Source organism: Epinephelus fuscoguttatus, linkage group LG10, assembly GCF_011397635.1.
Source record: "Epinephelus fuscoguttatus linkage group LG10, E.fuscoguttatus.final_Chr_v1".
NCBI classification, from domain to species: domain Eukaryota; kingdom Metazoa; phylum Chordata; class Actinopteri; order Perciformes; family Serranidae; genus Epinephelus; species Epinephelus fuscoguttatus.
In genome coordinates, this window is record NC_064761.1 from 14,409,692 (window position 1) to 14,435,907 (window position 26,216).

General features: G+C 40.5%; 1 protein-coding gene across 1 annotated transcript in view; it reads left to right on the forward strand.

Annotated features, from left to right (window-relative positions):
* LOC125895803 (ephrin type-B receptor 1-like) overlaps window positions 1-26,216 on the forward strand; it is a 125,998-nt gene that overhangs the window by 82,328 nt on the left and 17,454 nt on the right. The window contains exons 10-16 of the mRNA XM_049587926.1: window positions 7,944-8,109; window positions 8,326-8,431; window positions 10,597-10,658; window positions 10,766-10,963; window positions 20,482-20,729; window positions 24,746-24,813; window positions 25,433-25,580. Of these exons, the coding sequence (XP_049443883.1) occupies window positions 7,944-8,109; window positions 8,326-8,431; window positions 10,597-10,658; window positions 10,766-10,963; window positions 20,482-20,729; window positions 24,746-24,813; window positions 25,433-25,580 (996 nt within the window). The remainder of the gene's footprint in view (window positions 1-7,943; window positions 8,110-8,325; window positions 8,432-10,596; window positions 10,659-10,765; window positions 10,964-20,481; window positions 20,730-24,745; window positions 24,814-25,432; window positions 25,581-26,216) is intronic.

A 26,216-nucleotide genomic window follows, 5' to 3' on the forward strand; every position in this document is an offset into this window, starting at 1 on the left:
ATAGTTATGAATTGCGATGGTCTTCTAACATCTGAAGGAGGACATTGGTTTTGTTGGACACAGGGCTGTTTCAAGACCCTCTGGGGGCCCTAGGCAAGAGGCACCGTGGAGGCCCCTCCCCCCGCCGACACCCGTCTCTGACACTGAGAAGACACGAAGCGTTTGTAACAAATCCTTTATTTATAGAAAAATGGAAAAACAAAGCAAAATTGCCTTATATTATTTAAATAACAAAAACACATAACATGCTTCCTTTCAAAGAAAACAATAACAACAAAATACAAAAATAAATACAGTAACTCACTGTGTAACACAAATATTTGTGTAGTCACTTTAAATTAAATAAGATCATGACAGATTTAAACTGGAGAGCAGATCCCTCTGAGGCTCAATAAAGTTATTCTTATTCTTAGTTATTCTTATTTCTTAATTCACTGTGAACTTAGAATAACTTCCTCCTACCTTCATCTGTTGAGGCAACTGTAGAGGTATGCTGTTGTTGTGGACCAAAATATTTCAACAAAGCACCTTGAGAAAAAAAAAGAGCTCAATTATATTTGGTGAGTTTCCTTTAGTATCATCATGCAAGTACAGAATTGTGTGTGCGCTTCACAAACACTCAACATTTAAGATCTGTATGAAATAATTAATGAACAACAGTAACAACTTCAATGCTTCATGTTAACATAATATCTTCCTCTTCTAAATATAAATTAGTTACAGTTTGGACAGAATAAGATGTTCTACTGACAGCAGAATTGATGTTGGTTTCATTAATGTTAGCATTTGACAAAAAATGCATTACTAATGGGAGAAATTAACATTGTCGTTGGCTCTGACTTATTGCAGGTACAGTGTTCTGTGTACACAACCATGGCAACACAGCTAATGTCATAGCTGGGATTAGGGGGGATTCTGACGTGTTGTCGTTGCTGCAGTGTCTATAGGGGCCCCTTCCAGCTCGGGGCCCTAGGCAATTGCCTAGTTTGCCTGTCTGGTTGCGACGGCCCTGGTTGGACATTGATTTCTTTTTTAAAGAATCATTTTCTACGTTACATTCTGCCACGTTACATAAACAGAATTTAGGTTATCTAGGGAAAGAAAGACTTCTGCTATCCCGACAAGAAAACAGTCATGTTGTTATCGCAGCTTAAGTATTTCCAGCTCAGACAAGTCAAATCATCCAATCAAATTGCAGCTCATTTGTGAACAGCCTCTCATAGCCAATTGAGGACTACCCCCAGGTGGGTTCCGTCTACATTACTGGTTGTATTTGAGACCTTTTTGACGATTGCCGATCATTGTTATATTTGAAGGAAAAATATATGGTATATCCTGCGATAAATCGACTAGTTGACTACTTTTTTTGGAGTAGTTGATGACTACTAAAGTGCAGTAGTCCTGAATGCCCTACTATCACAGAGAGTACATATCTCTGCAGTAGACCATCCATTCATCCAGGCTTGGATGTTTAGGATCTGTATGACTCAGGCTGTTGAGGCTGAAGAGAAACAAGAGATATCCGTAATGATTATTTGTATTCTCTTTGACAATGCCAGTGATTAGCAGCTCTATTGATGACAGTGCTTTTTGAGAGGTGCCAGTATGTCCTTGAACTAAACTCTCTGGAAGTTTGCTTTATCCTACCCACGCTGAATCGCTGTGCAAGAGGCACTTCCACTGCTTCTCCATCCAATTATTTATCTACCGCCTCGGTCAAAGTAGTCCAAAACTCCCCCCTCTCAACAATGTCTTCCAGTTCTTCCTGGGGGATCCCAAGGCTTTCACAAGCCAGATGAGATATACAATGCCCAGGGGCTCCCACCAGTTTGACATGCCCAGAAAGCCTCCAAGATGAGCACCCAGGTGGCATCCTGATCAGATGCCCAAACACCTCAACTGGCTCCTTTGTATGTGAAGGAGTAGCGCCTCTACGCCGATCTCCCCGCACGTGTTTGAGCACTTCACTCTCTCTCTAAGGGCTTGTTTCCAGTGTTTTGCAAAAGAGAATAAAGAGTGAATGTGATGATAAAAAATGTCACTCCTCTGCTTTTCGCTGTCAACATCTTGAGAGCACTGGAGGATTTTTCTATCTCCCTAGCTGAATCACTTAAAGACCAGAAGACCAAAGCACCAATTTATTCAGTAGTGGATGCTGCTGAAATCGCAACTCCGACCACTCTCCTCTGTGAGGCTGTCTGACTGAAGCAATCAAGCCTCCAGCTGTCCTGTGGTGGACAAGGTTCTAATGTGTATGAACCAGGAGACTGAGGCACAAAACACTTTGCTGCCAGAGCCCAGTGATCGAACAAGCCTGCATAAAAAATGTCAAACCCGGGGCTCCAATGAGGGCCTCTGATTCAGGGGTGAAACGTGCAGGACCTGATTGCTTTCCCATCAAAGACTGCTGCTCCAGGACAGAAAAAAACTCCAAAGAAAGGACAAACTGCAGCTGCATATCTTGTCTTCTTTGTAATTCAGTCAGTGGGAAGCAATGCATTTGGAGACTGAAAGTTAAATTAAAAGCGTATCTATCACCCAAAGCAAAACATAAGAATATCCTCATCTTTTCTGAAGCTGAGCCAGCAGCTGCAAAAACAGATTCAGAGACTTTCACTGCAGACAGATTAAAAACAAAGAGCAAAGCACCTACAAGGGATTGTGTGAGATACACCAAAAGAACAACATGCCTCCTCATTCACAGCCCACATTTGATTTCCTGCCATCTTCCAATCCTTTTTCATAAAACTGAAGAAAATAGTTTTTGGCTTTTTTGGAGGGATACCGCTACTAGTCTTTGTGTTCATTTTTTCCCCCCTCTTAATACATACTGTCAGTGAGTTGCTGCTTCCATAACTCACTAAAGTTCTGAGATACAATCATAACAACACACTGTAAATGCTCAAGACTGTTGTCAACTCCCTTTCTTATCTATTCTCTTTGATGAAAAGACTCGGTCCTAAAGTCCATGACTCCAGAGGGCTTGCTCACAGATTCCAATTTTCCAGCACAGCATAGTGTATGGCTATAATTTCACTGTGTTGCACAAGGGAAAGAGAGTGTGTCGTTTTTATTATTGTGGTTCTTATTGCTTCTCTTAGTTCAGTATGTGCTATGTGTTAATATGTAAATCCTATAACTAAACGAAACACACCGCTGACATAGCACATAGTATAATCTAGGTATGCTACAGAAGTCCTGCCCTTATTACTTCGCTGTTTTATCTTTGCACAATATATTCAAACCAGACTCTTTCTTGTTATATTTCTTACATTTATAAATGCTACACAAATTGTCAACACACTCAGACACAGTATCTAATCAGTAAAATGTCAGTAGAATGAAAGATGTGTTTGTAACTCTCCATGCTGATTTTCTATCGTGAAATGTGATTCAAAAAGATCAAAAAGATTTGCTCTCCAATTAGTGAAATGCATTTAGGCCATCATCAGAATGTGGTTCATGTGTGCTCAAAGAAGAAGCTGTGCATATCTATACGGTGAAGTTTTCCTGACAAATAACCTTTTGCGATCATGCAAGCAGTCACTGTCGTCTCTTACAAGCAACAGAAGAAATAGTGTGATGTTGTTTTAATGCCGCAAAACCTTTTAGGAAGGAGCTCAGCTGGAAAGTTGGCTGTAAAAAGTGTCCGACTTTGTCAGCAGAAACCACAGTTTACATGCGGTCTCTTACCAACAGTCAACCACAGAGTTTCTTATCTGTCCCTAACCTCAACTATAGACCTGGCAGATCAGAAAATACTCATATGAAACAGAAATTTTAGAGGGCACTGAAAAATAATGTTGTTGTGGTGTTGTAAGGGCTTGTGGGAATGATCACGTACATTAAAAGCCACTGGAGCAAACAAAAAAAAAGACATTTTACTTGAGCAAGAACATATATTGGAACGTTAGACAAACCTATCACTTAACGCCAAAAAAAACAAGGTATGGGTTCATTACAACGTTGTGACCCTTTCCTTGTTAAAGCCGCAGGCACTGAAGACATACTCCCTGTCACTTTAAAATTAAATTCATTTATTCAACTGACTCAAACATCTTCCAAACATTGTTCTCAATTAACATCATAAATAAAGAAAACAAGAAATGTCACAAAAATGAGTCAAACAATAATCAAAAGACTTTATCTTAACCAAGACTTCAGCTGCCCAACATTTTCTGAAACCACTACCAGCTACAGGTGGGGCCATACATGCCCTATGCACCAAGTCCTTATAGTGTTATAAACATTCATTCATTCAAATAAATGCAACCCAAAGCTATAATAAACAGATGCAATAACAAAATGATATATAATATGACATATAAGCAAAGTTAAACCTTTTTTTAATGGCTACAACAATTGTAAATCACATTTTGACAGCACCATATGATGCTGTGGCTGGCAAACAACATGCCAGTATGACAATGGCAATGGCATAAAGATCAGTGCACTGGCAGCACAGCGTCACCACCACCATGATAGTCACACTTTTTAAGTTCAGCTGTTGCTTGAAAACTGCATTTAAACTTTAATATCATGTTCATGCTGCTCTGAATCTGTAGGATAATGCACAGAATACTTCTGGGAATCATCTGGGAGGCCCATGCTGCCAGAGATCATTTAAAAAACAAAAGATGTTGCAGTTAACATAAAAAAAAAAAAAAAAATCAACAATACAAATACATCTCATCCCCGCTCAAGTGGCGGGGGTGCTGCACCTGGCTGTGAAGGTGCTACTTCCCACGGTTTGGGTGGAAGCGGAGTTCCAGGGATCGACAGAAAACAGCAGAAGCGGAAAGAGCAAGTTGTGATTCTGACTCTCGGAGAGCAATTAGAGTGAGTTTTAGGACAGAGTGAGAGGAACTGCAGTCTCTGAGACATGTACTGTAGCTGCAGTCTGACAGTCACAGATAAAACACTTATTTTGTCAAAATCAGGGCAGCGACTTTACAGTAAGCCGGCCTTACTCGCCGCTGCCTTTGCGCTAACATTATTTAACATGGAGGCCAATTAAGACCCAGAATCAAAAGCTGGCAGTTTCTTCTCTCATTGTTTCTTCATTTCAGTCTTCTTCCTCGATGCTCATCTTAAGAAGGGAGAAATACTGTACTTTACACTGGAGACAAGCCAGCCCCATAAAGTGACTAATTTTAGCTTCAAGTGAAGAAGTCCTCGGGGAGCAGTTTGATAAGCCTTGAGAGAGGGAGGACAGGTTTTTCTTAGCAGACAGCTGTACTGTACCTCCTTTTCTCCACCTTCCTTCCCTCCATCTACTCCACCCCTCTTTCCCCCCCTTCCCTCTCCCTTCATAGCCACTCTATAGATAATGAGGTTTTAATGTTGTAAATTTGATATGGCACAGGGAGGCAGGATTTTTCCCCACTACTTATCTCTAGCTCCCAGACCTTCCCAGATGGGTTGCCCCCTAACCTTTTCACTGTGGCGAGCATAGAGCTCCCTCCCAACACACACGCACACCTCCAAATCTAAAACCCACTCTGACACAATACCCCCATTTCTGTGTCCACTTCCAAATATAGCTCACTCATATTCTCTCACAGCTTTTAACACCTCAAACTCTATAGTCGTCCATGTGTCGTGTCATAATTATGACAGTAGGAGTCTGAATGCTCCTAGTACAGTATATCAGTATTGAACTGAAATAAACTAGAGCTAATTGACATTAAATATAGCATATGAAAATACTGTGGGCACACAGGAACAACATGCATTACACAAGACATTGCATAATAGAAACAAGACAGATAGCCTCAAGCAACAACATAAGGTGTTTAAGACCATCAAGTGAGGAGCAGGTATTTGGAATTAAGAACTGCAATAATAATATGAATAAAAATTCAGTCATCTTTAACCCCTTTTTATTCATGTGCATGTCATCTTTTGACTGCCCTCGCTCTCCATCCTCCCTTCTCTCTCCACCCCCAGCCCTCGCTTTCTTCTGGTCTTTTCCCTCCTGAACTCTCCTCCTCATCACCGTCATCTCTCTCCCTCTCCCCTTCGCTCTGCCGTCGACCCCTCCACCTCCTTCATCCTCACGGCATGATTCCCTCCCCCGTCCTTTCATGCCATCTCCACACCATATTTGTCGTTCCCCCTGGACCGTTTCGATCTTGCCGCAGCAAAAACCTTTTTATCTGAAAGAAATGGGTAAGAGGAAGCGTAGAAGGGAAGGCGTAGAAAGATAGAGCTAAAAGGTTGTAGCCTTGGGTTTATAAGATAGGCCTGATAGGTCTGATGCCTAATTCACCTCAGGAGGAAGACGGGGCGGAAAGAGGTCCAAATGCTCTGGCAGACCTGTCTCTGTGGGCAATAGCTAATTAACTGCATTATCACTTTATATTTGAAGGAGATGGAGGAAAGAATGGGTCGAAGTGGTGGGAAAAAGAGCCAGAAATCAAAGAGAAAGGGACTGAAGAGACTTTTGAGCAGGCACTTGTGGACAAAGTGAAAGAAAAACAAAACTCTATCTTTCATCTATTGGTGTCTTGCATTGAGAGTAATTTTATGTGCCACAGCTTTGAATTATACCCCTTTTTCCCTTCTCTCTGTCAGCACTCCAGTAAAATGGGAGTAAATTGTATTCTGTATGTGCTACACAAAACACTGTAAAATGACATTTGTAAAATTTAATGGTGATGTGTCTCTCCAGAAACAATGACCCAGTATGTCTTCTGAACTTGCTTTAACTAGGACAACTTATTTGGTATAGTAGTTCCAGTCAAATCTGTTCTCACAGAGGTTGGTGGATTATCCAGAATAACTGACAAAGATGCCTTGCTGCTGAGTTTTCTTTTTTTTATAAATGTTGTTAAAGAAATGCTAACTTTACAGCTGTGATATAACAGTACTCCTGGCTATGTGACTACACCATGATATCACTGTTGGGTGTGGTAACAGATGAAACAGAGCAAACTGCTGGCTAAGGATTGACGGATTGTCAGCCTGCTTAATTTTTTGACGCAATATTTAACATTTTTACGTTTAGCAGAATCATTATTTTTTCATAAAATAGCTGATAAATATTTTTTAAAAATGTGCTCCTATAATTTTCATACATCAGACGTATATTACTCAGACCTGTTGATGTAATGTTATTTACCTGCGGAGGACACAGATGTCACTCTGTCTGTCACTGTTAGAGACTTAAGTCTGATAAACCAGAGACTTATATAATAACACTGGACTTACAGATCAAAGAATGTTTTTATATTGTGTCCAATTTTCAGTCCACTTCCCTCCCTCTCACTCTCAATTCAATTTCAGTTTTCAATTCAGTGTGTTTTATTGGCATGAGTCTAACAGAGACAATATTGCCAAAAGTGTCAGGTAATAATGAGATGGGAAAAGTAATAGACACTATTAGTATAGATGCACTAAAGAAAAGGTCTAACAGTGCAGTGGACCTATGGGAGTATTACACATACAGTAACGACACTAGGGAAGGCAAACAGCAATACATGCATTAAAGTCTTTTTTTTTTTCATGATAAGTCTGGAACTGCTTCACAGACAATGAACTGTGGAAAATGTTGTAGATGACACTGAGAGTCAAACAGACGGTTAATTCAAGTGCGTGTAGCACAGAAACAATATGTAGTTTGAATTGTTCTTGTTTTTATTGTTGGAAAAGGGAAAAGATGAGGCATGTGATAGAGACTGGCATGGTGAGACAAGATAGATGAATGACAAGATGAATTCAAACTCAAGATGTTGCATTACAACATCCTGCCAGGAGTCACAGTTTGAAAACGTTGAATGTCTCAGTTTGGACTGGAACGTTGGAAGGATTAATCTTGTCTGAGCTGAAGGCCAAAACTGAGTACTAAATTTAGTCTCTCTTAGTCTGTGACTGAAGAAGTGTTATCGTCTGACTTGGCTCGCTGTGAAACAAATTCATCTCTCTCTCAACCTCCTCCTCAGTCCCAGTCGTCACTGCTGAACAGTTCAGTGGTCCAGAGCGAAACACCCAGTGTTGTTCTGGAGGGTCTGAGGCCTGGGACCGGCTACGTGGTCCAGGTGAGGGCCCGCACTGTGGCTGGCTACGGAGCCTACAGCAAGGACATGCTCTTTCAAACGCTCACCGACGGTAAGTGGGTGGTTGGCTGGCTGGCTGGAGTGTGTGGAGGTGTGTGTGTTGGTGGGGGTTTAAGGTGGAGAGGAAAGAGAGTGCAGGACTGAGAGGGGGAATGTGAGAGGTTGAGCAAGAGTGAAAATCTGGCTGTGAAGTAATTAAATTTTGCCCTACTTTGTGTGTGTGTGTGTGTGTGTGTGTGTGTGTGTGTGTGTGTGTGTGTTTCTGCAGATGAGTACAAGTCAGAGCTAGGACAGCAGCTCTCCCTGATTGCAGGCTCTTTAGTAGGAGGAGTGTGTATCGTCTCATTGGTAGCTATCGCCATCATCTGTACCAGGTAACGCACAGGCACACACACACACACACACACACGCACATGCTGCATTCATGTGTACTACAGGAATATGCATTTGTTACATACACGGAATTGTCCAATCAAAACGTCCTTAACAAGGCATTGAACATGCTCTGATTTGATAGGTTTCAATAAGCTCATTGTTTTCCTTTTTTTAATCTGGAAATGTAGCTGTATAAATAAGATTTCTTTTGTCGTGTGTGAAAATTAGAGATAAAATTAATGATAAAATAAAATGGAATAGAATAAAAAAGTGGTAAAAATTGAATGTTTTGCAGTATAAACACTTTTTTATACTGCAGAGATTTTAATTGTCATTACAGTAAAAGTACAGGTATTACTGTGTCATAATATCTCTGTCGGTAAGCAGTGACACTGTGACAGTGAGCTAGCAGCATGCACAATACCAGGACTCTGAAGCTGCAGTTAAATGGAATTCAGCTACCATTTACATAAATGTCTGACTGGAACTGAGGCGTTGATTGAAATTTCATTCACTAGAATTTTTCACAGCTTTCAAACACACCTCACAGTGTGGAACCTCAATCACATGATAACAGGTTCACGACCCCCTCCCCCCATGTGATCATTTGTTATCATGTTAAGCGCCACACGTTGGTCATGTGATGATAACTGAGCCATTTCCATGACAACTGAGCAAATTGTACCTGGTGACGAATACTGTGAGCTTCATCTTCATGTCAGGAGGACATCAAAATATAGAAATTTTCTGTTGCCAGTAGGTGGCGCTCTGACTATGATTCAAAATTCCTCTATTGTTTTCATGACCTGGACTATCATCAAATTTTGAAGAGATATGCGCATGTGGAGTGAAGTTACAACAGCTTTTAGTGTATCGTTGAAGCACTGAAATACACCACGCCACCATGGAGACACCCTTTGACAAAACTCACAGTTTTCACAATATAGCATCCTCTACATCTTATGGCCCTCATGCAGAATCTGGTCATCTTTGTAGGAGATGTACTATTAAGTCTAAAACATGACATTTCCTGTTGCTAGTAGGTGGCGCTACAACTGCAACTAAACATTGGCATGTAGCTGTATTCAGGTCAGGACTGCCATCAAACGTGAAATTTGGGAGTTATTGGTCCGTGAACCTTGGAGTTACAAACCACTTCCTGTTTCATGGTGAAACACAAAACTTTCAGGCCTCGCCACAGTCACATGGTTCGACAAGAACTCAAACGTTTAACTTCTTTGCAGCAACTTTGCAGTTTTGAACCTCAGTCACATGACAACAGGTTTACGATCCCCTCCCTCCATATGATCATCTGTTACCATGTGAGGCCCCATACTTTGGTCACGTGATGATAACTGAGCCATCACCATGACAACTGAGCAAACTGTACCTGGTGACGAACACTGTGAGATGTAGTGGACAGGTGATAAGTTTGAGTCAAGCTTTTTATGTCAAAAGTAATGTTTCCAGGCTCAAGAATACATTTTTTACATTATCATTTATAGTTTCTTTTACAACATCTTGAGGGAGTCTGGTGCATTTTTTTTTAGCATTTTTAAGACTTACTTACTGACATTACACAAAAAATGTATAATTTAATACAGATAGAATATCCTTTGTAGGTGACAGAGTTTCAAAGCTTGCTAAACGCGGTAATTTGCTATCATTTGTAGGAAACAACATCTTAATTATATGTTAATTATACATAGCTTCGGACAAAAATGATTTATTACTGATAACAGTTTTAAAATAGATCTGGACTTTCTGAAATTCCTGAAGTTTCTGTGACCCTGTGACCTCCCAGAAATAGCAAGCGACACTCTGTCTCTCCTGTGTGCAGTGTCAAGTGTCTATTGTGAAGATCAGTTGACGTATTGAAATATTACAGAGTGCATTTCTTTGGTTCCAGTCTCAGATGAAAGCAGGAAACAAGAGCTGACAACATAGAACAATAACCAGCCATATAATACTAATGAATTCCTGAAAGACTTTTCCCTTCTCCGAGGCAGACTTTTCAACATTCAAGAAGACTATTTATTTTACCTCAGCTCAGCTGAAGAGAAGACAACCAATTAGCATTTCTAACTTTCCTAACTTCTGTGTAACATTTCTGTCTGCTTGCCTCTTTCCCCCAAATTCTCCCTGTTTGTGTTTCTGTCTGCAGAAGAAGGCAGTTGAAGGAGAGCGTGTATGGTGACAAGCTGCAGCAGTACAATGGAGGAGGAGGTACGACCAGTTCTGAAACTTTAAATGAGCTCTACTTTAATATGTGCTTTCATGCACCAAACTTCCAAGACAGTTTTTATATTTACACTCTCTAATTTTCTCCTTAGAAGTGACTCTGAGACCAGACATGTTCAGTGGTCCCACCCCGACTGTGACCTTTCCCACCCTGTCTGAGGGTCACAGTTCACCGGGGGTCAAGATCTACATCGACCCCTTCACCTACGAGGACCCCAATGAGGCTGTGCGGGAGTTTGCAAAGGAAATCGACCCCTCGTGTGTCAAAATAGAGGAAGTCATTGGATCAGGTAGAGATTCTCATAGACTTAGTGTCTTTGACCCTCAGCTTGCTCTTCTTCTCTCCTTCATGTTGTCTGTAACATGTTAAAAACTCAACAAACGAAACTCCATCATCTTTTTAACATGTGTTCAGTGTCACTGTACATTCTATTTGTACAAGAGTGTGATGAAAAAAAACCTCACAGTCCATGTTCATATCTACTCTAAACTGCTTCAAAAGGGAACGCTAGAAAAGTAAACCTTAGTTTCCTTTAATGAGACCAACTGTCACTTGAAACAACAGATACTCTACAGTAAATTAATCAAGTTCTTCAACTGTGCCAGACGTCTGTGTCAATGAGAGAGATCTGGAAACGTGCAATGCCAATTTATTATTTTTGCTTTATTTTTTTCCTTTGAAGTCAGGAGAGATGTTTTATTCATGCTGAAAACTTTCACAGGAATAAATTAAAACTGTCTTCGTGCATTCTCTTTGGCTATCTGAGCTGAACTGTAAAAACGCTATGTGATGTTTGGCAAATAGAGAAAGTTGGATGTGAAATGGTGTCCCAGAGCATCCTCTGAAATTTTTGGGGTGGCAGGGGGGAGTAGAGTTTTAGCTGTCAGCTGGGTGGAAAGAAAGAGAAAAAGATGGCAAGAAGAAACAAAAAATAAAGACACATTTTACAGATGCTGAGATCAAATACCTTATTTTACCACGGATTCCTTGCAACATCGTCAACCATTTCTTTTTAGCTGTATTGCCCCAAGGGCATCCAGGTAAGATGAGACACAAAACACACAGATTTTAGCATAAGAGACATTTAGACCTTAACAGAATACATAAAACATAAAGATATGTAAAACGTATGCTAAGAACCACAACACAAGGTCATAAATAGGTTCACAAAATGCAGTGTACATCTAATAACAGCACAATATAAAACCAGGGAAACATCCAGCCGTCAGCATCCAACCCAGCCATAAACTGTAGGTCTGCACATCAAAACAATGTACTTAGATATCTAAAACTCTATGAAAAAGGCAGAAGTGCCCCTCACATTTGTTCATTATTTCATTTGCCTAAAAAAGCTGTTGAAAACACACAGTACCTAAGCAGAACCTCAAGCTCTGTAGGTGATATTAATGCTTGATGCAGATTTTTGCATCAAAATTAGGAATAAATAACCTATTCAAGGTCTCAAAGACAAAGGCTGTTTGTCATCTCTGCATTTAAGTTTGATCTCTTCTTCATGAAAGCTCAACGCTGCAAACTGAATGGTCACGGTCACAGTGTGGAACTGCCTCAAGGCTCTATTAGAAAGTTTGTTAATCAGCTGCTATGTTGAAAACAGTCAAGCCAAATCAGAGCACCGCTCACCAGCTGGACGAACTTTCTCATTTTACAGCTAAACAGTAAAGTGAAATATGTTTCTGAAAACATTTGTGGTGAGAAATAAGTGATGCAGTAACAGAGTCTTGATTCATATTTGATCAGCGCTGCCTACTGTGACAGTTTGACCGCAGTTCACGAGCAGTGACTGATATGATTGACAGCTACATTGAAGACTCCTCAACTTTGATCATTGGTTGTTTTCCTTCAGCCGTGGCAGGTTCTAGCAAATGCCATTAGAAGCGCTAGGAGGCAGAGGGACATGATTTTTTTTTATACAGACTATGTCTCATGTACTACTGTGTGGATATAGTGGAGATAGTTCCAGTAAATATGACAGTAGGCTAATTTTTATGTAGCAGTAATAGCGTAATCTGGCCAGGGGTAGCTGTACGGCTTTTTTCAGCAACCTGGTCAACTGTCCCAGGCCCCCAAAAGTCCCAGATTAACTGCACGTCCAATACATATTTTGTTTTTTAATAACTGAATTAAAGGCGCTGTATGTAAGAATGTGGCCAAAACGGTTACTGCACTCAAATTCAAGTGTTCGAGTCGTGTCCGCCCCCCCTCCCCTACAGATTCGAGGTTGTTGGACAGCGGCACGCTGGAGACTGATTTGTTTGCCCACGGGCGGCTGCCGTGGCAGGGCCGCGTTTTCCAGCGGACCGTTAGATCAAGTCCGGCTTCTCTGCTGCTAACGCTGCTGCCGGGATACAGCAGAGGAGACTGATAATGCTATGTACTGGGACACTGCTAATGCTGCTTGCCATGCTGCTGTAGCTCAGTCGTAACTTTAACTGATGCTGAGACTCTACTGACTGCGTGACTGGTAGACGGCGGTAGGTGGTGCAACAGGCCAAAACACAAATTCAAAACATAAACATGATTTGCGGACCGTAAAATTTTTTTTTAAATGTGTATATTCTGGCTGTACTATTGTTGTCGGTGAGATCAGTATGTTATATGAACATTATTCCTTAGTCTTTTTGACATATTAGGAGGATTTTATGACTATTTGCTTTAGATTTCTTACATATAGCTCCTTTAATTGACGCTTTGCTAAGTACCACCCCCGGACCCAGAGTGGCCCATCAAAATGTAGCATTAGACCAGGGTCTGACAACAACACAGGTGTGCTCCAGTGACTCTAATTGTTTTAGATTTCCTTAATTTCCAGGCTGGTTTTGTGGATTTGGAGCTAAATGTTGTGCCTTGGTTACGTCGCGTATTAATGATACTCGTTACCTGAAGAGGTTAAAAAAATGAATACATTGCTTCCCTGCCCAAAACCAAAATCAAACCCTGAAAAGTGTAGGGTTAGCTAGCTAGCTACTGAAGATATAGCCTTACTGAATGTATACACATGCTGCTTTTGCTTTTTAATGATTATAACATAAAGACTGACCCTGCTGTACAGGAACCAGTGATGGGAAGCAGGGAAACTGCTGATATTCAACCAGCTGTGTGTCATGGCAGTGTGCGCAGATGAACGTTGATTGACTTCCCCCAGAGATCCCTGCCCATTCGGTCGTGGATGTGCGGGTGCTGGCAACTGGTTCACTATCAGCAAAGTTTCCCTTTACATTCATTGTCTTCTGTGGTGATCAGCAGTCATGTGGTGGTTCACTTTTACACTGTGACCTGTAGCCTATAGTTCGGCTTTAGCCTGTAACTATCTTTGTCTTTTTAACCTGTTGTTGCTGCTGAGTCAGTTTGACATCCTGGATATATCCTTCAAACACAGACTGTAGACCCCTCTGTCTGCTTCTCTCTGGAATCACTGTTTCATTTGTCCAAAAATATGATAATATTTCTTCAGGGAGTGCAGTTAGTTACAGTGTGGGCTCCATGCTTACTCTGACAGCTTGTTGGACCATCACCAGAGTTGGGTATAATGCGTTACAAAGTAACGCGTTAGAGTACTTTGATTACTTTTTACAGTAACCAGTAACCTATAGTTTGCTTTTTGAGTAATCAAATACTTAAGTACATTTTCAAACAAGACGTCAGTTACTTCCGTTACTTTTGGAACGCTGGTCCTTCAGCTCCGAAACAGCAACGGCTGTCGTTTGGTTCTAATAACGGAGATAACGTTAAACCTATCAGTCTGAAAGAAGCCACGGAGCTTGTGGCTCACGCCGTGGTCAGAGAAATGCTGCCATTGTCTATGGTGGAGTCTAAATAGGTGGAGTAGGACTCGCTGACATACATATTTCAGACTCAGGACTTCCATTATGCCTGGTACACGCTACACGCTGGTACTCACCAATTATCCCCGGTCGTCTTTCACGGCGTGTGTGATGTCATCGGGTTATTCTTGTCCTATTTTTATTACTTTCACTATTATTTGAGTCACTACCAGAACTGTGTCTGTTCATGGTCCAGCCGACATGTTGTTGTAGTCACCTAAAAGCGTCAGCAGGTGGCAGGAGCTACATTTGAAGCGCCATATGTAAACCGTCAAGCTACTGTATCTTCCACAGGAAGTTCTGACAAATGTTTCAGAATAAAAGCCTATTTAGAAAATGGAGGGATTCTCTAGCCGAGGTTAGAAGGGGCTTTTAATTTGAAACAAGTGTTGAGTTTGAAATGACAGTGCGATATGTTAACTTTACAAAGACAACGGAGCGGATAAAAAGTAAATATATAAACACACAGAGGGATTAATAAATAACGGACCGTCTATAATGTAGTTTGTTTCAAATGAAGCTGGGAGCCTCTGCAGTTGTGGTGAGTAAAAGCCCCGCCGCTATTTGTTAATGTTATTACTTTATGTCCGACCATGAGGATGTACCATTGTTTGCTAGCTTGATGCTAATGACAGTAACGTTAACTCAGCGGGTTGACAAAGTGCCTCTGCTGTTTCACACCATCATTTCCCCTTTTACTCTGTGTGGTAACATCCCTAGAGGAAATATTAAAAATGCTGGGGTGTTGTTGTCATACAGTTGTCTACGGCAGCAGATCGTTGTGTGTTTCTACTGGTCAAAGTGACGGCTGTGATGGGAGAACTGGATCTCAGTGAAGGGCAAGTGGTCCATAACTTTAATTTTGGAGACAAAAAAATGTAGGCTTAGTGCCCTGTGGTCCATTGCCCAATAGGAAATGTAGAATACTCAAAAGTACTTTAAAAGTGCTTGAGTTACTTTTCTCAGGGAGTAAGGTTGGAAGTACTTTTAAAGTAATTGAGTTACTTTACTCAGGGAGTAATGCAGTAAAGTAACTGGTTACTTTTTTAAAAAGTAACGCAGTAACGTACTTTGATTACTTTTAAAGTTACCCTTACCCAACACTGACCATCACAAAGGTCAATTGTAAATTTGTTGGTTATATGTACTTTTACAGTATAATATACAGGTCCAGCATTATTATTTCATTTTTGGACATCTTTTAGTGACAAAATCTAGTTCTGAGAACTCTCTATTAGTTTACATTGTGCTCACATGATCCATATTCCCGATACAATGTTTATTTAATCTAGTTACCACAAAAACACACAACTTTAAGTCCCCATGAAATTAAGAATACATTTTCTCAGTTTTAATCCTGTGTCCCTGTGTTACCAGATCATTTACATCATCTTATATGTGGAATATGTGTCAAAAATTTTGTATTGGCGTTTTTTATCTTCCATCTTTTGTCTTTCTATTAAACCATGTGAAATCGTTTCAGATGTTGGATGACTCATCCTGCACTCAGGCACATTTACAAAAGTTCATCCAATCAAATGAGACTTTCGGCGACCAGCTAGCCACACCGGTCATATAAAACTGCATCTCACTGTTTGTGGGTTGTGGTAGCCAACAGAGCAATACAGAGAGCAATAGGAAGAGATGTGTGGTTGGAGTTCAGTGGGTAAAACCTTTGTTTTCATTTCCAAAACAATGTGGCTGCGGTGTAACTCATTCATCTCGCCATCATCCTTCTCCTGATGTAACAGCAAGTTGAGTGTGTGTGGAGTCAACCATCCACTTAGCAGAATCTGCTGTAGCTCCATATCACAATAAAGTCTAAGCCCACTTTTTAGCGGTCCAATCAAATGCAAAGGATTTTATCAAAATCCCTGTTGTAATTGTACACTGCTCAAATATTCTGTTTGCCTGGAACATACGTCACAGTGCAGAAGCTGAAAACCTTCTAATTTCCATTTCTTTAAGTAGGACTTTAAGTATTATTCCAGCAGGTAATTATACCCCAGACTCAATGGGAATTTGAAGGTGACAGAGTACATACACTTTACACAAAGGGCAGTAAATAGGGGATCAAGGGGCTCCAACAGCAAAATTGTTGGCCAGGAGCCCCCTAACTGGGTCATGGGTTAGCAATACAGATAAAATCCAAAGAAAAATCCATTTAAAAAATTGTTAACGGATGAGAGAATGATGACAGAAATGACCCACTGTTTTTGTCTAAACCAAAGTGGCAGATCAAAGTTCATCACAATGATGCAAAAATCAGAACAATGTCAAAAGGATAGTTAGCACAATATAAGGTACGGCCAAATTTATGTTGCTTCATGGTGTGTATTCTCATATCACCCAACCCCATTGCCATCATCTGTCTGTGCATTCATGTTTTTATGTGACCAGTTTACATTGTTTTCTAATTTACAATAATTTATTATTTTGTGCAGATTAATTAGTGATATTTGTCTTGTACTTCAAACCATAATAGATGGAGGAACTTTTTTTTTTCCTCTGACCAAAACCAATCAAACCCAAATGGCCATGGAGCTCTGGGTGATAAAGGTCATGAACCAGATTGAGACTCTCACCGCTGAGAGTATGTGCTCTCGGCTTTGGTCTGTTGAGCCACTCTGAGAGGCTTTCCGTAATCCCTGCGTTTCTCGCTTTATTTCTCTCAGGGGAGGGTTTCTCACCTCAGCCAGAGGTGACAGAGGAGGGATGAAAACCACGGGGAGGGCAGGGAAGAGTTGAGCCACGGTGATATGAGATGTGGCCGGACTTTGAGCCCTTAAACGGTTGAATCTCTCCCATTCTGCCGTGGTAGAAAGTAAAAATTTATCCGCAGCTCTCCCCTCTCTCCGACTTTCTCTTTTTGTTTTTCTTTCTGTATTTCTTTGATACTTCCTCCTATCTTCATCTCTCTCTGTGATTCAGCCCCTCAGGAGTTTTAGAGTTTGTTTGCGTATAGAGAAATGCTAAAACAAAGAACCAAGGGGGGAGAAAAGCTGAACAACAGATTATGGAGGGAAGATAAAAGAAGGAAGCACCCTAAGGAGATGATAAAAATATCTCACCTCACTCCTTTTTCCTCTCTCTGTGAAAACACCCCTCTCCTTTCCTTTTTCATTATTACTATCATCCACACTGTAAGAAGAGTCATTCATTAAAAGCACTTCAAGTCCTGAAACACTTTAATTCACAATGGAAAGGGGTAATAAAGTCTCACACGACAGGCCGGTTTATTTACTTGCACTGTATTTAAATATACTGTTGATTTAAGACATGCTGTCAGAGCAAAATCAATGACTATTTCTCCTAATGCTCCGTCTTCTCCTTGACCACCTCTACTTTAGAAAAAGAGGAAGTGACATGTCACCTGATCCCGCCTCGAAAATTGCTGCTTTCGTCCGTCTCCGTCCATCCTTCCATACTTCCTCCCCCTCTTCCCTCTTATTATCAATGCTGTCTCATTTCCATCCTTCATTCTTTTATTTCTGCACACCCCTTCCCATCTCTTCTTCCTCCCCTCATCCTCTCTTTCCATTCTCCTTCCCTTTTTGCCCTCCATCCATCTCTTCTTCAGCTGCTTTACAGCACTGACAGTAGATGGTTTTTAATGAGCAGTGAGATGTGGAGCAGAGATCACAGTGAGACAGGACGACACAGCCTGTCATCCAGTTCCCATCACTCATCCATTATTCACACATGATTTATATCTCTGAGATGAGGACTTTTATTTTGAAGCGATATTCAATTTTCATGTCCCCAAGCAGCATATGGCCGCATTTATTTTGACAAAAGACATCTATGTCTGTACATTGAACAAGTTCAAGACAGTTCATAATTTTGATATTGTAACTAACCATGATAGACCAATTCAAAGGTCAAGCAAATACATATGACGACGGTATCCTCCTGATGCTCTCAATTTGTTCTCACAGTTCTTCCCCCCAAAAATCTAAGAAAGGGAATGTTGGAGAGTTGGAGTATCCTGAAATAGAATAACTTTTTTGCACAGGGCCGCATTTGTCTCCTCCACACTGTGTGTCTTCTCTTTTGAACATGCTGCATTCTGGGACACTGCACTGACTCATCCAACTTGAACATGTCTCACTTTTAACTGCGCAGCATACGATGTCAGTTAAAAAAAACAAATGGTAATGAGCACCTGCTTGAGTACAGCACTGCTTTCTGGAACACCATAATGGCTGATAAATAAATATGATGTTATCAGGAAATTAAGGCAGTAAAACCCTTGGATTAAAGGGGCACTACACCAATTTTGCATGTGGCAATCAGTTTACTCTTTCCAAGTACTACTTACTTACTTACTTAAAACAGCTTGTATAAAAAGGGCCAGCATACTCCATCAGAAGTGCTCGACAGATGGTCGAATAGCTAGCTGGGGTAGGGGGTCTGGACATTTCTGTAACTTTGGAAACCAGTGATCCAGCATTCACACCTACTTCACACCAGGCAGGTGGAGGTAAAACAGGAGCCAGGGTTTGAATGATATCACCTACCCCCTATGATGACTGTTTATTTTTGGCTCTACCGTTCAGGGTGGGCATTTATTTTAGTCGCACAGTTCTGATTGAGCATAACCCAACCCTAAATTCTTCTGTGTCTGTGACGGATTTTTAAAGTTTGACAAAATAACTGTGATCATGTAGTTATTCATTTTTACTTCTTGTCAGGTAGCCAATGATGAGTAACCTACCCAACAACAGGGCACAGGAACAGGCATTTTGGCTGTTTCCATCTTGTTTTTTTTTTTTTTTTTTTTGAGGGTTTTTTTTTTTTTTTTTTAAGTTACCATATTTGAACAAGAGAGTGGAGCTGTGGAGGAGCAAGGGAAGAATCTGACGATGTCGCACGCCTGATTTGATCCATGCTGTAAAACGTACCCTGCTTTAGGGTCTGTTTAACTCTAAATTGGAATACGATATACAAAGTGAACATCATGCTGTAATTAAGGTAAGACTTAAAACTAGCAGTTGAGCATATAAACTTATTACAAAAATGTTTACTGAGGTAATAAATCCAAGTAGACTTCTATACAATCTGATTTTTGTCTGCAACCTGTGGAGTTGCCCCCTACTGGCTGTTAGAAAGAATGCATGTTTAAGGCACACTTAAAAAGGCTTAACTTTTCAGACCCAGAGTCTGTACACTTCTTTTACGTAGAGAAAAAGCTAAAAAATATTTAAGCCTATATGGCTAATTAAACTGCAGGCAGGGATTAAACATATTAACTTCGTGTTTCAGTACAGTCTCTTTACCCATGAGGCCACCTGGCCGCCTTTGTTTAAACCACCAGATGAAAGTTAAGGTATGGCGTGCCAAGCCAAATACCTTCACAATAATAATGGCATTGTCCCTTTTATCTTGTTTGCCACCTCTGCTACAAACCTTTGTTTACCCCTGAGAGGAGCTATTGAGGGGATTCAATTTTTGTTGTTCTTTTGGTCTCCAAAAAAACCTCCAGTGTCCCCTTGAGCAAAGCCCTTGACCTCAATCTGCTCGAGCAAAGCTGCTCAAAGGCCATCAGTATGAGGCTGAGCGTGCAGAGGGTAGCTCCCACGACTGAGAGAGTGTTTATGTGTTTAACACGCCCTGCCCCTCTCGCCACTGCCCAACTCAGCTGCTGCAAAGGACAATATGCTCCTTCTTGTCTGATTGATGGAGGATTTTTAATAATGCATGCAGGCCAAATGGTGTGAACTCCAGCCCATCTGATTTCACAGGTGACCCATTTCTACAACATAAAATGTGATTAAAATCCAATTATTTATTCACCCCTTTTATAATGTAATCATTTATTTAAGGGCTCTGAATTCGAAGGAGCATTAAAAAGACAACCATCCCCAAAAATGCACTTGTTTTTCCCTGCTGAGTCTCATAGTGTTTTCTGAAGAGCCTTAAATGTATACTGTACCCTTTAAATTTAAGTGATCTCCTTTTTCAGGCGAGTTTGGGGAGGTGTACAAAGGTCGCCTGAAGCCTGTTGGGAAAAAAGAAATTCCTGTGGCCATCAAGACCCTGAAGGTTGGCTACTCTGAGAGGCAGAGGAGGGACTTCCTGTCCGAGGCGTCAATCATGGGCCAGTTTGATCAGCCAAACATCATCAGACTGGAGGGCGTGGTCACCAAGAGCAGACCTACGATGATCATCACAGAGTTCATGGAAAATGGAGCGCTTGACTCGTTTCTCAGGGTAAAGAACACATGCATTCTGTACACACAGACACATGCAGGTGTAGCTACTTAATGCTGTTATACTACACTTAATGTAACTTTCAGAATGATTAACAGTGTTAATGTTGGCAGATGCGATGGAAGTGCAGGAATGCTGCATACTATACTCCTATAATGACCACAAGCAATGATATCAACACAGACATTTTAGGATTAAAGCTGTACAGCCATACTATTTTGTAAAGCTATATGATTACTACTACTTCTAATTAATAATAATAATAATGATAATAATAAGTATCATAAAAGCAACACAGTGTAGTGTGATTAGATTTGATTGACAAAAGTAGCCCACCGACTTTCAACAGATGTAATTCAGATGTTGCTAAATCCTGATTTGTGCACTGAAGTATGTGATATTGCCTTTATTCAACCCAGCTTCACCTATTTTATGCCAACCAAAATTATAGGACAGATTTGTAATTAGTGCACATGATTCTCCCATTGTTAATGCAAAAATCTGGTGCAAAATAGTCTGTTGATTTAGTTTCCTGTGATTCAAAATAAGATGCTGATCAAAAAAGATATTATCAGGGCCTTTTAAAATGCAGTAGCACTCTTATTTTGCTGTACCACATGATCCTCATCAGCAGATTTGTATGGTTAGGTTGAAAGCACCAGAATGAGCTGAGATTGTTTTGTCAACTTATGAGCAGCACTTTGACAGTCAGTAACACTCCTTGACTAAAAGTAGGACAGGTTCAGTTTTGCACACAAACAAAAGCTGTGGAAGGAAATAATGTCAGTAAACAATTAGGAGACCAATGTCACAAAGCACACTGTACATACTGTATGTGGTAATGCATGTGCCTACAGTCCGTATATACACAACAGATGGAGAGGGGAGGAGTGGGAGTTTTGTGGAAAAAGAGACACAAAGACAGAAACAACCTCCTGCTCTTCTTTTTCTCCTCTCTTTTCCTTCCTGTGCTCTTTCCTCCTCATCCTGCCAGCATGTCTGTCTGTCAGTCTGTCCGTCTCTTTGATCCTGCCCTCCTTTCGAGGCGCCTCTAAAGACAGAAAGAGAAACTCTTTGATGTTTGGTTCTCACAGCGTGACCCCTTTTGACTCAGAAATCATCCGCTGACTCATACACACACACACACACACACACACAATGATCGATCTCACTGGTGTTGCTGTCCTAGCGTGACCATCTTGCAGGCGCAAGACCCAGAGGATCAATGTGTGTGTGCATTTGTGTGTACCTAGAAGAAGGTTTTGCTGGCAGAGGATTAGGCTAGAGGAGCATCAAAGGCACAGTTTGATGCACAAAGTGAATTAAAAGACACACAAACACCTTCGACTGCAACTATGTCAGCAGGGATGTCAGTGATGTTTATAAGAGACAGAGACTGTCTGGCCCAAAGGTGAAAAGAGTGAAATAGCAAAAAGGTTCTGAGTTTCGTCAACATGTCTCATAACAACAACAAGCCTCCAGCTCCTGAAACTATGTGTTTTTCTGTAGATTTTTCATATTCAGCTCAGGAATCTTATGTCTGCTTGTGCACATTAAGGAGATGCTTTCAAAAATTCTCAGAAAATATTTCATTATAATGAAAACATCTCCTCCTAATAATCTGATTTAATTCACTGCAATTACAGGATGAACCACTTTTACTTCTTATCACATACTGCACATCTTTGGGACGGCAAAAGTCCATCTGTGAATATTATCAAAGAGCCTGACGCAGAATCAGTCCCTGTTTAATTATTCCATCTTAAAAACATCTTTGGTTAACTGAGCTGCTCTCCAAAGGGGGAAAACAGCGTAATTAATTCTTACTTTCTTAACTGTACAAGCCTGTTTTACAGCCACTTGTGTATGGCATTGGTCAATCTGCTTCATTTAATTTAAAGATGAAATATCTGATTAACTGATTAGCTTCTTCTTCTGTATGGGACAATCTATGGACATGCAACATGAGTGCTCAAACTAAGGCGACAAAGATGTGGTGCCTGTTATAAAATTATCAGACAAAACCCTCCAAGTCTGGGAGGGCAGATTTAGACAGTGCTTAATGATCTTTTAAGCACTTTGAAGCATACTCACTCCTTAAGGTTTAAATATTAAGAATGATTGTAGACACCAACTTAAATTTTAATGAACACTCAGACTACATTCTTAAGAAGGCAATGCAAAGATTGTTTCTGGAGCTGATCACATACTGATGGTGGACAAGCAATGAAGCTGGAGTGTGGGTCACGCAGCTGCTCCAGATGCAGCTTTACCTACTCAGGAATGAGTCCTAAAACACGGAAGTTAGTTAGCACTTTTGCACTTCAGTTTCCCTTGTCTTGAAGACAGTGGGTTTTTTGAATGGGTTTTTGGTCAGATGCCTGAAATAAGGTCTGTGGATAACACAAGCTTAAGCGACTTTCACATTTTGTTGTAGGACATAAAATACCCTAACATACCCCACTCCTGAATTTTTAAGATTTTAGGTGTCTTAATAAGGCAGTTGTTAACAGGTGGCTGAATGAGACTACAGAGCATCATCACGCAGAACTTGGCTTCACAGCCTTGTTGTGGTGGTGAAGATGAAGACATGCAACTGTGGTGCGATGTCAGCTTTCAACATCTGGCAATCGCATTAACACTTCAAAAATCATAAAAGAGGTGAAGATTATCTTGCTGAACAGAACGTGCAAGTATGATGCATTATGTTTGCCAGAAAGGTTATTTCAGTCAGGAACACTTCAGCCAAATAAAACTTTATTTCCATTTGCAGTATTATATTTGGCGGTATGGCTCTGTTCTGGGGCCTCTCCTTCTTTCCTTGGGCCTATACAGAAAGCCTCTTCCATGTGCCTACCTGGCAAGCCTTAAGGCAAAGAGAGCACACCTTTCTGCCCTTCCACGTGCCTACATGGAAAGCCTAAGGCAGGGAGAGCAGCAGCAAAGACCCCCAGGGAACAGAGCAGAGCAGCATCAACGACAAACAGAAATGACATTGATAAGTGAGACACAGCACAAAAAGGAGGAGCTGGGGTGGAGGCTGGTTGCAAAGCAGCTTGCAGAGGAAGCAGCAACAGTAGGCAGGCCAGAGCAGTTTAAATAGGGTGCCCTGAATGAGATTCACCAATTGGTTGCATAGAAAGAAATCATGTGATCTATCAGCTGACTCCATCAGTTGATTGGGCTGTTTGAGATCAGCTGATCTGGGGTGTGAGCTGAGCTTGACATGATGTCCGTCCTGAACTAACACTATGCTCAATTTTTTTTTGCAATAATCCAAAATCTAATCGAAACATCCCATTGGCTTTTTGTCGACTTCCATGTTGGTCTTAAAAAAATAAAGTCATCCCTGCACCACTATATATGGTACTAAAGCAATGACAAATATCTTGAAGATCTTTTATTCTATCATCTGTCATCTTACTAAATAGTTATTAGTGAGTGCTATTGTTTTTTATGATTTATATTTTAAGATTTGTATGAATCCTTGATAATTCGAGCTTTAATCCCAACTGATTGGCCTGTTAATTAAATATGCATTGTCCTCATCTGATTTGTTCTAATAGATGGCAGGGGATGTGTTTAAATGTATGTACAGTATGTCTGTGAAGCAGACAACACATTTCTGTGAGAGTGGACAAAAAAGATTTCTATTTTTTTCTATTATATTCTAACCTAACCTAGACCTAACCTAAGACCAAGGTCTGTAATATCAATAAAAAATTGAGAATCAAGAGAATCGAATAAGTTAAAACATGCAACACCAGCACTCATCAGACTGTGTGTCTGTGCTTTATTTTCTCACATCATCTCCATCACATCACAGCCACATTTTATAAAATGTAACTGTCATCTGGTTTGATAAAAGGTACTTTTTTCTTAACTTTGTTATAGCTTCTGCCATGACATTTCCTGTGAAATACTGACATATCTTTGACTTCCTCGAAATAACTAAAGTGAAAAGGTCTGATAAGAGAAAAATAAAAATAATCCTGTCACGGTTTGTGGTTTTGCAGCAAAATGATGGGCAGTTCCCAGTGATCCAGCTGGTTGGTATGCTGAGGGGCATCGCGTCTGGGATGAGGTACACGCACACAAGCGCGCACACACACTCCTGCTACAGAAATCCATTTTTATTATAAAGATGAAGAGGAGAATTTTTCAGACGTTTTAGTGATTGTTGTGTGAAATTAGATTTTTATGTAACAATACCAATTCTACCACACTGAGACTTCATGTTGTGATATCCAATACTGTCTGTTTGGTGGTGTGTTTTACACAATCAGGCATCAACAGCTTGAGATATCTTTCTCTCTCACACACACACACACACACACACACACACACACACACACACACACACACACACACGCACGCACACACATAAACAAACACAAACTCTATTTATTCAAGTTAAGAGAACCACAACTTGTCTGCTTGGCAGCTTGAAACACAGCCTACACACACACACACTCACAAGATCCTATCTGTGTTTTATTGCATGTATCTGGCTGTGATACACACCGACGTGTACATGTACACAGACATTAAATCCCATTTCTATTTTATCAAAGGTAGCTGGCAGTGATAACACACGCACACACACACTAAATCCCATCAGCTTTTTATAGTAGCCCAGGTATCTGGCAATGGATAACAGGCACACACACACATCCACACAGTAAATCCTGTTGATGTTACAGGTACCTGGCGGAAATGAGTTATGTTCACCGCGACCTGGCTGCTCGGAACATCCTGGTTAACAGTAACTTGGTGTGTAAGGTGTCTGACTTTGGATTATCACGATATCTGGAGGAGGACACCTCTGACCCCACCTACACAAGCTCACTGGTGAGGACTCACACACACATACAGGAAACATGCAAGAGCAAATAAATACACACTCAAGAGGACACAATGATGCTGCAATTTTATTTAGTTTTAGTATTATTATTTTTGATGCAAACAGTCGTCACTTTGCAGATACAACATGGTAGAAACACAGATAAAATACACAAGGAGAGACAAAGAAGAACAGGGTGATGCACAAAATGTAACATAATATATGCTCAAAACAAAACAAATCAAATCAGGATGAAAGTTAAGTCACAGTAATTATAATTATGATAATAAAAATAATGATATAATGCTGTTGAATTTGTGTAATAACTGAAAGTTTCAAAGGAGAAATCTGTTAAATATGACACAGGTGTTTATGTACTGCAAAACTACCTACCTAGTGTGGCTACACATTATTACAAATAAACACCAGTCTCAGTTATACAGCAGGTTGCCATTGATGCAAAGCAGTTTATTTTATAGATTTTATTTTGATGTATAAAACCACTTAAAACCCACAGTGTTGTTGGCCACCTGCTTGAGCACACTAAGTTGCTAAGCTGCTTAGATCTGCCATACAGATAGAAACTTGTGTTAATATGGACATGCTACACACTGCTAGCTTGGTTAGATTCTTTATCTAAATTG